Consider the following 13,232-nt stretch of genomic DNA (forward strand, 5'->3'; position numbering starts at 1 on the left):
CGAATCTAACAAGTTAAATTATTCATTTGACAAAATATCTCATAAAATTCAGTTTATAATGAAGCAAGATTTTGAATTTCTTGCAACATCAAGTCTAACAACAATCGTGCAGCGTAAGCGGCCATTTTGCATAACTTATGACCATGTGATCCCGAGGACCAATGAGAGAGAAGGATTCAAAGGGTTTTCCGTTGGTAACTATGCAATGGCCTACTTCTGTTTACATAATTGGAATTTGACTACCCTCTTTCGGGGTTATAATTTGACCACAAGATGGGGTCAATTGGCTAAAAATAGCATGGCGAAGGCAGGAATGGAGTTCCCCTTTGAGAAAAAGTTATAGGTTACCAGATTGGCGTCCTTTTGCTAAGCTTAAAGAGTCGTCAACGAACGTCAAACAGGGTATACTCTCTTTAAAGATTAAATTTATATACTTTAAGACTGTTTTTAATGAAAAAGGTACGATTTTATGATAGAAAAATACCTTAAAAAGTCAAAAATTGAAAAAACGCATTTTGACTATTTTTTCTTTTCAAATATAATGGCCGTTTTCTCAGTTCAGCTAGATGTACCTTCCGGACTGAACCGTCGCGCGACATCACATATATTTATGAGTGTTGGTGGGTACTCGTAGGTACAAAAGTGCTCGATAATGATGGTAAGAGCTAATATAGAATACAAATTGTCACTCACATTTTTTGTGGCCGAGACGATTCGTTTCTGTGTCTCTTTACACGTCCTCAGTCGGCGTAATCCTTAGTAATGTCCGAAGAAAAATAATTTTTTCTTGGATGGTCAAAGGCTAAGGAAGCAAATCCTGAAAAACAGCATTCGAAGACAGAGCAGCGGGGCCAGAAGGCGCAAATATCACAGGAAACTGGAAACTGCTACTGCATGCTTAAATCCCAATATGACACGTCACAATAATCAAATCCGATGTGGTGCGAAGCCCTTGGAATCCCGCCGGACGGGCCTAGTGCCAGGCCTCAATGGCCCACCCAAGCGATCTGGTGGTACCTTGACTTCATCATGCGGAAGCAGGGGAGGAGGATCAAGGTTACATGCGACTGGATCACCAAACACAATTAAAATCCTCCAATGGAATGCTGAGGGCGTTGCGAAGAAGAAAATAGCCCTTGAAAAGAGACTCAAAGAGCAGGACATCAAAATTGCCTGCATTCAAGAAACTCACCTCACGGACAACATGAGATTTGCCATTAGAGGGTACCAGGTAATAAGGCATGATAGAAAGGATCACAAAGGAGGCGTGATGACATTAGTAAAAAACGACTACCCCACCGCAGGCATAAAAATTCATACACAAGAGCAATCAGAAATACAGCAAATTAAAGTATGTATCGGAAAGAAAGAACTCCTGATTTTTAACTGCTATTGCCCACCAAACAAAGAGCTTCATTTAGACAAGATAAAAATCCAGGAAGAAAGATGTCTGGTACTAGGGGACTTTAACAGTCACTCTCAAAGCTGGGGATATGGAGATATGGACAAACGTGGTGAAACAGTAGAAAACTGGCAAATTGAAACAAAACTTCAACTATTGTATGACGATGAAGATGAGGACACATATTTCTCAAGAGCGTGGAAAACCACATCTATCCCAGATCTTACGTTTGCCACAGATGATATAGCAAAGACGATAAATAGAACAGTACAGTCCCAACTGGGTGGTAGCGACCATAGGCCAATCATCACAAACCTATATCATCAAAATGAAAACAAAACACAAACTATCCCAAGATGGAACTACAAAAGAGCAAATGGGAAAGCTTTGAACAACTTACAGACAGCCACTGCAAAAACATAAACTGTAAAACCAAGAATGTCAACAAAAGTGCAAAAGAACTGACAAAGGCCATCCTAAAAGCAGCAAAAGAAAGTATCCCAAGGGGAGCAAGAAAAAATTATATACCACTCTGGACAGACGATCTTAATCAGTTAAGTAATGAAGTATCGGAAACAAGAGAAAAGGCTGAAGCAGACCCCCGTGATGATAATATTGCAGCGTATAAAGAGGCAGAAGCTACCTTTAAAAAAGAAATGGCAACGACATCCAAAATGGCATGGAAAGAAAAAACGCATAGCCTTAACTTCGAAAAAGATGGAAATAAACTTTGGAAACTTACAAAAGCCCTAAATAGAGAACCGAATCACTACGCCCCTCCTGCTTTGGAAAAAGAAGGAGAACTTGTCAGTCCACAACAAGCTGCAGACCTATTCATGGAGCAGTTCAAAAAAATTAGTGACAACACAATAGAAAAAGAACTGAAGAAAAGAGTTAAAAAAGAATGCAGAAAACAAAAAAAAGAAACTTAAGGAAGCCATAGATATAGTAATGACAAAGAAGCTAACTATGGAAGAACTAGAAAGCTCTCTCAAAGTGTTAAAAACAAAGAAATCGCCAGGCCCAGATGAAGTAACAAATGAGATGCTTATCCATCTTGGAAAGACAGCGAAAAAGAAACTATTACAACTCTACAACAGCACTTGGAAAACTGGTAAAATACCAGATATATTGAAAAAGGCTTTTATTGTCCCAATTAAGAAAGAAGGAAAACAAGCAAATGAAGCCGCAAATTACCGACCTATAAGTCTTACAAGCTGCATGTGCAAGCTGGTAGAAAGAATTATCAACTCCAGACTGATGTGGTATCTTGAAAACTATAATGTGCTTATAAATGAACAAGCTGGTTTCAGAAGACACAGGAGTACTGAAAATCAAGTAACCTACATATCCCAAGAAATAGAAGACTCGTTTCAGGATGGAAAGAAAAAAATTGTGGTATGGGTGGACTTTGAAAAAGCATTCGACAAAGTGTGGAAAAAAGGTCTGGTATATAAACTACAAAAATCAAAAGTATCCCATAACATGCTCAACTGGATACAAAACTACCTAAAAACAAGAAAGGCAAGAGTAACAGCACAAGGTCACAAAAGTAGAGAAGCAAAACTAAAACATGGAGTCCCACAAGGTGGAGTACTATCACCTACACTATTTCTTCTCTATGTAAATGACATAAGAGAAACACTATGTCGAGGAGTGAAAATGTCAGATGACCTAGCTCTGATTAGCTCTTACCAAAACTTAATCAAGGCACAACACAGGATGCAAATCACACTGGATAATATCAAAGAATGGACTGACAACTGGGCGATGAAAATAAATGCAGTGAAGACAAAGTTCACAATATTTAGCCTCTCACCAAAAGATGAAAAAGCAAAGCTGCCTATTGAAGACCATGAATTGGAAAAAGACGACGCACCAAAATACCTAGGAGTCCATTTTGACCCAAGACTAACATGGAAAAATCAAATCAGCAACAGTCAGAAAGTTGGGGTAAAGCGAACACAACTCTTGAAAAAACTAGCTGGAACAACTTGGGGAGCTAGCTCCGATATACTGAAACAAACTTACACAGGATATGTGAGACCAGCGCTAGAATATGGGATATCTGCATGGGGAAACTGCTCCAAAACTCAAATGGAAAAACTGGACAAAGTGCAAAACAGCAACATGAGGATAATAAGTGGAGGAATGAAATCGACACCGATACATGCAATGGAAACCATAACAGGACTTACATCTCTATCAGAAAGAAGGGAATCAAAAATTTTGAAACAATACACAGACGTGAAAACAATGACAGATCAGCCTCTTCACGCTAGAGCGCAACAAAAGAAAACTAGGCGGCTGAAAAGATCACACTTTATTGAAAGAGCCCAGCAAATTGAAAAAGATCACGAACTTGACGAAGTAATGACCCAAAAATGCAAAGCAAATATCAGAGTACCAATTTGGAAAAGGCAAAATCACTTGAAAATCAAGACTTCCGTTGGTGACATTTCAACAAAACAAAAAACACGGCGAAGAAATCAAGAAGTCTGTACAGAAGTGCATAGATCAAAACTACCCTGAAAAAAAATGGACAAGAATCTATACAGATGGTTCATGCAATAAAGAACACATGTGCGGGGGCCTGGGAGTGCACATCGAGCACACAAATGGTAAACAAAAGGAGATCAGCAAACCGACTGGTACTCGCACTTCAATCTATAAGTCAGAGGCAGATGCAATCCATGAAGCTGTTAAGCAAATCCTCTCAGAAAATGAAAAACCAAGACACATAGTGATTTTAACAGATGCTAAGAAAATTCTGGAGGATATAATGATGTCCTTTGCGGATGATATAGACGCCTTGGTGGAAGACCTCATGAAGCTAAGCAAGTTAACCAACATTGTACTGCAGTGGATTCCAGGACACTGTGGGATACTTGGAAATCAGATCGCTGACCAACTGGCAAAGGCAGGCAGTCGCATGCAGCAACCCTCCCCAACGTACTCAACAGGAGAAATTAACAAAATGGCCAAATTTATCCAGTCTCAGAGATGGAGAGAGAAGCACCCAGAATACAACATGAATGACCCAATCAAGGTGCTCGACAGAAAGGAACAGGTCATCATCTTCAGACTGAGAACTGGACACAACCAGTTAAAGGAACATATGTGGAGGATGTCCAGAGCAGGTGCCTCTGGACAATGTTACTGCGGACTTGAAAATGAAAATGGACATCATGTCCTAATGGAATGTCCAAGGTACAACCAGTTGAGAAGGAACTTCTGGCCTGACCCAACCCCATACTCAAAGAAGCTGTACGGCAATGAGGACGACCTCAGGACCACTGTGGGCTTCATTCACCAGACCGGACTGACCATGTGACGTGATGGGAACGAAGAAGAAGAAGAAGAAGAAGAAGAAGAATGGAAGGTTCCTTTATTGCTCCATCGGTTAGAGCAAGTTTTGAGAGTTTCTATCCTTTTGTTTGCTTATAATAATGCAATCAATAAATTAAATTTAACAAACTATAATTGAAATTGTGCTGATATCTTAATGCAAAATATCTCAAAGACAGTAATTCTAATGATAGAGTGTTTGGTACCAAAATACAGATCAAAGTTTTCTCAATGTGTCGCCAATTTGTTTAAATTGGTAAAATCGACTGTGGTTGTGCAAAAGCAATTGTAATTTAACCAGATATCAGTAACAAATCTGTTTAGTATCACAGTGAATGACCTCTTGATCGCGGCGCAGGTAGAGAACTAAAAGCTCGCCTATTCAACACTGTGCTGTTAGCTGTTAGAAAGATGGCTAATAAAATTTTTTAAATTACTTTTCTCTTTAGGTGTCGGCCCTTCAACATAGCACTGCAAACCTTGAGATGATTGAACAAGAAAATTCAGACCTAGCTGTAGAATGTCGAAAGTTACATAAGACTTTAGAGTCCTTTCAAAATGTCAACCAGAAGCGAGAGCAGTTGGAGCAAGATCACATCTCTCTCAAAGTGGAACATCAAAGGCTGCAGGTTTGAATACTTTTTGTTACTTAATTAAAAACTATTTTGACTTCCTAGTTCAGCAAATAGTGTTTTATCCTCATGTTCAATAAGAATAAAAAGTTTCAGAATTCAAGAAACTTTTTTCACCTGAAGTGCTTTCTTGTTTTGATAGATCATATTTTTTTGGCCTCCACCTCTGACAGTGATACACGTTTCCTGATACAAAATATCAAAAATTTTCAGTTGTAGCTGTTGGCGATACCTGGAATGCACTTTTATAAGCTCAATTAAAGACTCAACAAGTAGTTGATCTAAGGATCTCTGCCCAGCAAATGTTAGCATTGTTAAACATAATGCTCTTTAGATTGTGACATATCATAGTGACTCTTCAAAGATTTTTGCTATTTTATTTCTATATTGCCCTATGATATAATCTCATGTCTTACAAGGTAACTTGACTTTTTTTTTTGGTTTTATCTTAATGTGTTTTTAATTTTTAATTTACCCCTAATTCTCATATCTAGAGAACACTGGCGACCCTAAAAGTAGAATCGGAGCGAGTGGTCGAGTTGGAGAGTGAGAAAGATGACTTGAGGAAAGAGATGCAACAATTACAGAAATCTCTAGAAGGGCAGAATACACAGAAATTGAAGCATGAACAAATGGAGTTTGAAATTATTGATCTGGGACATGAAAACCAGGTTAGTATTGGTTGTTAAATGTGTTTGTTTTCCCCCCTTTTTTTTAACAGCCTGATTGGGACAAAACTAGTCCATAAATTAGAGATGAAGTCTTAGATTGACCATATCCTGGTAGGAAACTAATCCAACTTCAATTACTTCCCATCAGACATGAACTTTATAATTTACTTATTGGATTGACACACTATGAGCTGAACTTCTTCGCTCGCAGAGGGTATATCTAGATTTTTATTATACGGCATGAAATGAAAAATTCATTCTTTTTAAGGAATGAACTATTTGCTAAAAAACTTATTTCTATTGTATCATGTATCATTCTGTTATGAATCACTCCTGAAATGTCACCAAATCTCATTCATCATTTTGAAAACACCAATTTGATCTCACAGAAATTACAGAAAAGCCTTGACATGACAAAAAGACGGCTTCAACAGTTGGAAAAAGACAACAATGATCTAGAAATGGAAGGGGAGAGAATGGCAAAAGACTTGGACAATCTTCGCCTGACGTCCAAGAAGTTGGAGGACAAAGAAAAGGAAGTTACACAGCTGGAGACAGAGGTCAATGGCCTTCAAAGGGACAAAACTGCCTTGGAAAAGGAGAATAGGTAATGGAGTTTCTTTTTTTTTCTTTTTTCCATGTGTTGACTGTCACAAGAAAATCAGAAAAATAGTAAGGATGGAGGGGAAAAGAATGTCCCAATTTTTATTATTATTGTTATTACTATTATTATTATTATTATTATTATTATTATTATTATTATTATTATTATTATTATTATTATTTATTATTATTATTATTATTATTATTATTATTATTATTATTATTATTATTATTTTTATTATTATTATTCAGGCTGTAACATGTACAAAGTTATGCACTAGATTGTGGATAAGACAAAGTAAAATGTAATATTTGTTCCACTTTAAAATAAAGGCATTTAAAACATTGAAATTTGTTTGGCGGCATAGAAAAGTTAGTCTGACATTTTTGACATTTTTTTAAAGCTTTAATAAATTAATTCATATCTTGTCGCGCCAGTGAGTCAGCCAGTCCTGGGCAGTCTGGTTGCATTCCCTCAGGTCAGCATTGGTGCAGTGAGGTCCCAGCGAGCATTCAGACAGGATGTGGTCCATGGTCTGTCTGGGGTGACCGCATGGGCATTCAGTGCCCGGTGAGATTTTCCATTTAAAGAGGTTGGTGGCGGTGTTTCCCACCTTTGCTCTAGCTCTGTTCAACGCCACCCATTCTTTTCTCTTGAGGTCTGTGCCTGCTGGGAGCTTTTCTGTTGGGGGCTGGAGGGCATCGTTTGCTGTCTTGTCCCATTCTACCCATTTGTCCAGGCGGAAGAATGCTGAGTGGTCTGGGTGAAGGCTCTCTACTGTGAGGAAGCTTTTCCTTGATTTGAGCCTGCTTTTGGGGCAATTGTGGTCATGAATGGGGTGTCTCTGGTCCATTTCCTGTTTGTATTTTTGTATTTGGGCATGAGTTTCCCTCCGGATGTGTGGTGGGGCTATTCCTGCTGCACGGTAGACCAGTGGTAATGGTGTTGCTCTCAGCTGGCCCGTTATGATCCGGCAGGCGTTGTTGAGCTCGGGGTCTAGCTTGGAGGCATGGCATGATCGGGCCCATACAGCTGAGCAGTACTCCGCAGTTGAGTAGCTGAGGGCCAATGCTGTGGTCCTTAGGGTTTTAGGGTCAGTTCCCCAGTTCATGTTTGCCAGCTTTCCAAGGAGGGCATTACGCGTGGACACTTTTGCCTTGGTCTTCCTCACGTGTTCTCTGAAGGACAGAGTCCGATCAAGCGTCACTCCGAGGTACACTGGGTGGTAGTTGTACTCTAATGTCTGGCCATTCCACTTGATGTTAAGTTTTTTGTGGGCTTGGTGGTTGTTGAGGTGAAATGCACACACTTGTGTTTTCCCTGGGTTGGCGTTCAGCGAGTTTTTAGTGTAGTACTTTGTAAGGGTGTCCAGGGCATTTGTCAGTCTGCTCTCGATTGGTTGGAAGGACACATCCTGTGTTGCGAGGCATAGGTCATCAGCATATATGAATCGGCGGATATTTGGGAACTCAGGCTGATCATTTGTATATATGTTGAAAAGTGTTGGAGCCAGCACTGATCCTTGGGGAAGACCATTCTTCTGGCTGCTCTTCCGGCCATCCATTTCAACAAAGAAGCGCCTGTTTTCGAGAAGTGACTGGATAATATTTACAATTTTCTTATTCTTTATCATTTTAGCCACTTTGAGGAGTAGGATCTTGTGATTCACTGTGTCATAGGCTGCAGTGAGGTCGACGAAGACTGTGCCAGTGACCTGTTTTGTCTCAAACCCATCTTCTATGAATTGTGTAAGGTTTAGAAGTTGACCACATGTTGACCGTCCTGGTCGGAATCCAGCCTGGTCTGGAGACAGTTGTTCGTCTAGACTGGGTGACATGCGGGACATAACCATTCGCTCAAATAGCTTGTATGCGATGCACAGGAGGGAGATCGGGCGATAGCTTTTCTTGGATTTTGGATCTTTCCCCGGTTTCAGTAGGGCGACTACTCTTGCTTTCCTCCATGCACTTGGCAGCCTGTTTGTCCTTGCGCATACATTGAAGAGGTCCAATAGCCAGGATAGGGTTCTCGGGCCAAAGTGTTGAATCATCTCAGTTGTGATTCCATCCAGTCCAGATGCTTTTCCTGCCTTCAGATGGGACAAGGCCTCTAGTAGCTCCTCCAGGGTAAAAGAGTCAAGATGATCTTCACTATCCTTGAGGGCTTTGTCCATTTCACGTTTCAGGGCTTTTAGTTGGCCTCGTGCTTTCTTGGCTGGTTTCCCATTCAGTAGAAGCTGATGTGCTACTTGGTCAGGTGTTACTGCAGCCACTCTTGTCTGGGTATTTTTGTCATTATTCAGTTTTGAAATTGTAGTCCAGGCCTTTTTGCTGTTTAGGGTCATATTGGTGGAGGTTATTAATTCCTTCCATCTTTCTGATCTTTCATCGGCTATCATTGATGTGAGTTCTTCACCCAGTTCTAGGGTTTCTTCACTGAAAGGATCCACCTTGTATGATTCAATGTATCTTTCATATAGTTTCTTGCTTTCATCTTGGAGACATGGAATATAACTTTTTCGGCATCCTCTGGGGATGTTTTTCTTTGCAACTTTCCATATGAGTGTTCTAAAGTCGTCGTATCTCTGTGGGTCACTTTTTATATTGGTGATCTCATTGTCTAAATCTTTAGTAAAGTTTTCCCAATTTGCTTTTCTAAAATTGAATCGTGGTATCGCATTTGATTCGAGGGCTTTAACAGCTGGTTTGATGCTGATGGTAATAGGTCTGTGTTGAGATTTCGGTATAGGCTCACCTACAGTCCTTTCAAAGTTTGAGAAGTGTTGAGAGGATATGAATGCCAGGTCCGGATTGTAACCTTTCTTCCACCGGGCACTCATAAAGGTTTTCTTGTCTTTGGGGTTATGGAGGATTGTGAGGTCATTGCCGGCCGCCCATTCCTCAACAGCATCTCCGTCAAGGTTATTTTGCTCATATCCCCATATAGTGTTATGGCTGTTAAAATCTCCAATGATCAGGGTTGGTTTTCTATCGGATAGATTCATTTGGGGCCACTTGAATGGGGTTAATGGAGGTTTGTACACAGATGTGATGGTAATCAGTGTTGTTTCTACTCTGAGAATCTCAATGTCATTAATGGCTTTAATAAATAAATACATATGAATCAGCAGCCTTTGATGAGTATTTTGCTCTCTCTCTCTCTCTCTCTCTCTCTCTCTCTCTCTCTCTCTCTCTCTCTCTCTCTCTCTCTCTCTCTCTCTCTCTCTCTCTTTCTCTCTCTCTCTCCTCTTCTCCTCTCTCTCTCTCTCTCTCTCTCTCTCTCTCTCTCTCTCCTCTCCTCTCTCTCTCTCTCTCTCTCTCTCTCTCTCTCTCTCTCTCTCTCTCTCTCTCTCTCTCTCTCTGTCTCTCTCTCAACCATTGCTAATGGACCATCCCATTTCAATTTCAGAAAACTCAAGCAAAGTGCCGAACTCAAAGATTCATCTTTAGAGGAATTGAATGCCAAGTTCTCCTCCCTTGATCAGGAGAGCAAGTCACTACGCCAGAGCGTGGAAAAAATGAAGGAAGCTTGTTCTAGAGTGAAGGAATTGGAGAAAGAGAACAGAGAGCTCTTGCAGGACCTCAACACTGACAGGAGGACTCTTGCTACTCTCAGAGAGGTAAATCTAGGACGATTTCCTCCTACGTAGTTCAGTCTATATTACCTTAATCCAAACCGATTTTCTGCTCTGTAATGACAAAATGGCTTTTTCAAAACTAAATCAATGGATTAAGATTCACACTCACCTGTTTAAAAAGTTTTAAATCTGATTTTAACAAAGCCAGATTTGAGACTTAATAAAAAAACAAAAACAAATTCGGAGTCATGTAATCCCAGTAGTATGTATACTTAATTTACTTAATCCTCGTCTAGCCATGGGCCCTATTAGGCATCTGCCAAAGATTTCCACTTCTAAAAACTAGGGGTGCCTAAATGAGAAAGATAAAGGGAGTAAATCTGACTCATAAATAAGGGAACAACACAAAACAAATGACATTTCAGCCTTTGTCAAGTAAACATGAAATATATATATAGATTGTCATAATAGTATAGGTAAAAATGTGTGTGTACGTGTATATGTGTTTGTGTGTGTATGTGTGTGTGTGTGTTTGTGTGCGTGCAAGGGAAGAGAGAGAGAGAGAGAGTGATGATGAGATTAATTAATGAGATCAAAACTATATATATCAAGAATAGGGTGGGGGATGGGATTGGGGAGGTGTTATTGAGGAATACCCGATGGCGATAGTGTTATTATTGCTTTCGTTCTCATCAAGAAGTGAAAGTGAAAGTAGATTGTTGTGTTTATCGTACTTTTTAGGCTTCGCGGTTATGGTGGTTCTTAATTAGTTCGTTTCTTCTGTTGAGTGGTGCCATGTTCGGTTTTGTGATGATGAAGAATTTTTCTTGCAAATCTTCATAGAGGGGGAGTATGACTGTGCTCTGAAGATGATTTTCCATGTAATGCTGTGTTGATGTTTTTCTTTGAGGTTCCAAATGTGTCGCTTAGTGTGATAGAATGTCGTTTCTGTATATATATATTTCTTATTGAAAAAGGCCTAAGGCCGAAACATTGCTTGTTTTGTGTTGTTCCCTTATTTATAAGTCACATTTACTCCCTTTATCTTTCTCTCAACTTCCTCTTCTGTCTGTTGGCTGTATGGACGCCATGTTATTCCAAGTTGGGTCTGCCTCTTTTATCTCTTTACCCATGGATTGTGTTCAGATTTGTTTGGACCTACTTCTATATTGTTTGTCATTTGCCATCAGCTGTCCAATGGAATGCAATTCTTGGCAAAGCAACATGTCCTGATCATCTTCATCTGCATCTTTTTATAGTTGCAGCTGCTCACTGTATTCATCCCTTCTCTCAGAGTGTCATTTCTAATTTTTTTGGATCATAACATTCCTAATTCTTTGAAGACATTTGTTTTGAAACAATTCCAATTTATTTGGTAATGTCATTGTCACTTTCCAATAGGACTCAATTTCAATTTGTTTTTGATGCGCAGTTTTTTGTATCTCCAAATTTCCTCCAGCAACCTATCAATTTATTAGAAGGAAAAGTTTTCTGGTCAAAATAAATAAATAGGCTTTTGGTTGTTTGATGTCAGTTTTGATAACATAAATAAGGATTCAAATTGAAAGATTCTTAATCCAAATTTCGTCTTCCAAATTTGGAGGAAAAAATGAGGAAACAAGAGATATTTGCAGCCTCTAATATGCTTGCAATAAAGATTATGCTCACATGTTTGCAGTCAAACATGTCTATTTATTCTATGATTTTTTTTTTTTTTCGTCCAATGTGCAAAAGGATCTTGTTAGTGAGAAGATCAAGGCTCAGGAGTCCATGAACCAAATGGAACAGCTGAAAACTGAGTTGGAACGGGTTGGAATCAACACTGAAAAACTACAGATGGCTGAACAAGTCAACGATGCTAAGTAAGATTCAATTGTAGACTTGCCTATTTGATACATCTGTACTTCTCATCAAAGGAAAATGGCAGAACCTATTAATATCATTTTATTAATTATTCCGTCTACTTTAATGCTGATAGGAGCCACATGGAGGAAGCGCTGCGTCACGTGATCACTTTATGGCATTGCTTTAGCATTGATCACTTGAGCCCACGAACTTCAATTTGATTTAATTTCTATATTATTATTCTTCTATATTTTCAAACGGAACTGTGTTAAATTTATATGTTGTGAATTCATTCATCTGGATATTTATATATATTCGTAAAAATTGTGCAATTTTAAACAATAGTTTAACGCCAATTCATCTAGTCATCGCCTGCCATCGGTCCCTTTGACCATTATAATGAAGCCATAATGAAATGGAGAAGGAAGATGCTAATGTAAATATTGGCCTTTCGTGGTCAATAAGTAATGATGACAATGAATCTGATCTTTCGCGATCAGGTATTAAGATACATGTAATGCTGACCTTTTGCGGTCAGTTGATGTGGTGCCAGGTAGTAGTTTGGAAAGGTCAAGGAGGGGGGACAAACACCTTTCGGGGGAATACAAGGACATGGAACAACAACAAGCAACACACCTTCAAAAGGAGGTATTAAAGGATAAGGTAACCTATTTGCATGGGGGCAGAACTAAATTAGTTAAATCTACTTGGAAAATGTATACCTCTGATCCTTTTATTATACAATGTATTTCTGGATGTAAAATTGACTTATTGTCTCTTTCTGTTCAATTGGAACCAGCTCATACTATCCAATTTAAACAGGATGAAAAGATAGGTTTACATGAGAGGAAAAAACAATATGAAAGGGATGGGGTTATATGGAAATGCACACCGGAGGAGGGTGATTTTGTAAATAATGTTTTCCTTAGGGAGAAACGTGCTATAACCGGTGAGCAGAAGGAAAAGTATCAAATGGTCTTAAATGTAAAACACCTTAACTCCTTTGTACATTATCTTCATTTTAAAATGGACACTTTACTTTCTTGTTTACAACTTATAAAACCAAACTGTTTCATGGTTTTGTTAGATTTATCTAATGCGTACCATTCTTTGCCCATGCATCCAGATTTTACCAAATTTCTGAAATTTGTTC

At 39.1% G+C, this 13,232-nt stretch overlaps 1 protein-coding gene across 9 annotated transcripts in view; it reads left to right on the forward strand.

Moving 5' to 3' along the window:
- Positions 1–13,232, forward strand: part of LOC144979489 (uncharacterized) — a 215,093-nt gene that overhangs the window by 143,823 nt on the left and 58,038 nt on the right. For all 9 annotated transcript variants that reach the window (XM_078926198.1, XM_078926172.1, XM_078926181.1 and 6 more), the window contains 5 exons: positions 5,200–5,379; positions 5,877–6,053; positions 6,443–6,660; positions 10,066–10,276; positions 11,969–12,096. In XM_078926198.1, the coding sequence (XP_078782324.1) occupies positions 5,200–5,379; positions 5,877–6,053; positions 6,443–6,660; positions 10,066–10,276; positions 11,969–12,096 (914 nt within the window). The remainder of the gene's footprint in view (positions 1–5,199; positions 5,380–5,876; positions 6,054–6,442; positions 6,661–10,065; positions 10,277–11,968; positions 12,097–13,232) is intronic.

This window comes from Berghia stephanieae, chromosome 1 (genome assembly GCF_034508935.2).
Source record: "Berghia stephanieae isolate SIO BIC M18660-M18661 chromosome 1, UCSD_Bste_1.3, whole genome shotgun sequence".
Classification (NCBI taxonomy): domain Eukaryota; kingdom Metazoa; phylum Mollusca; class Gastropoda; order Nudibranchia; family Aeolidiidae; genus Berghia; species Berghia stephanieae.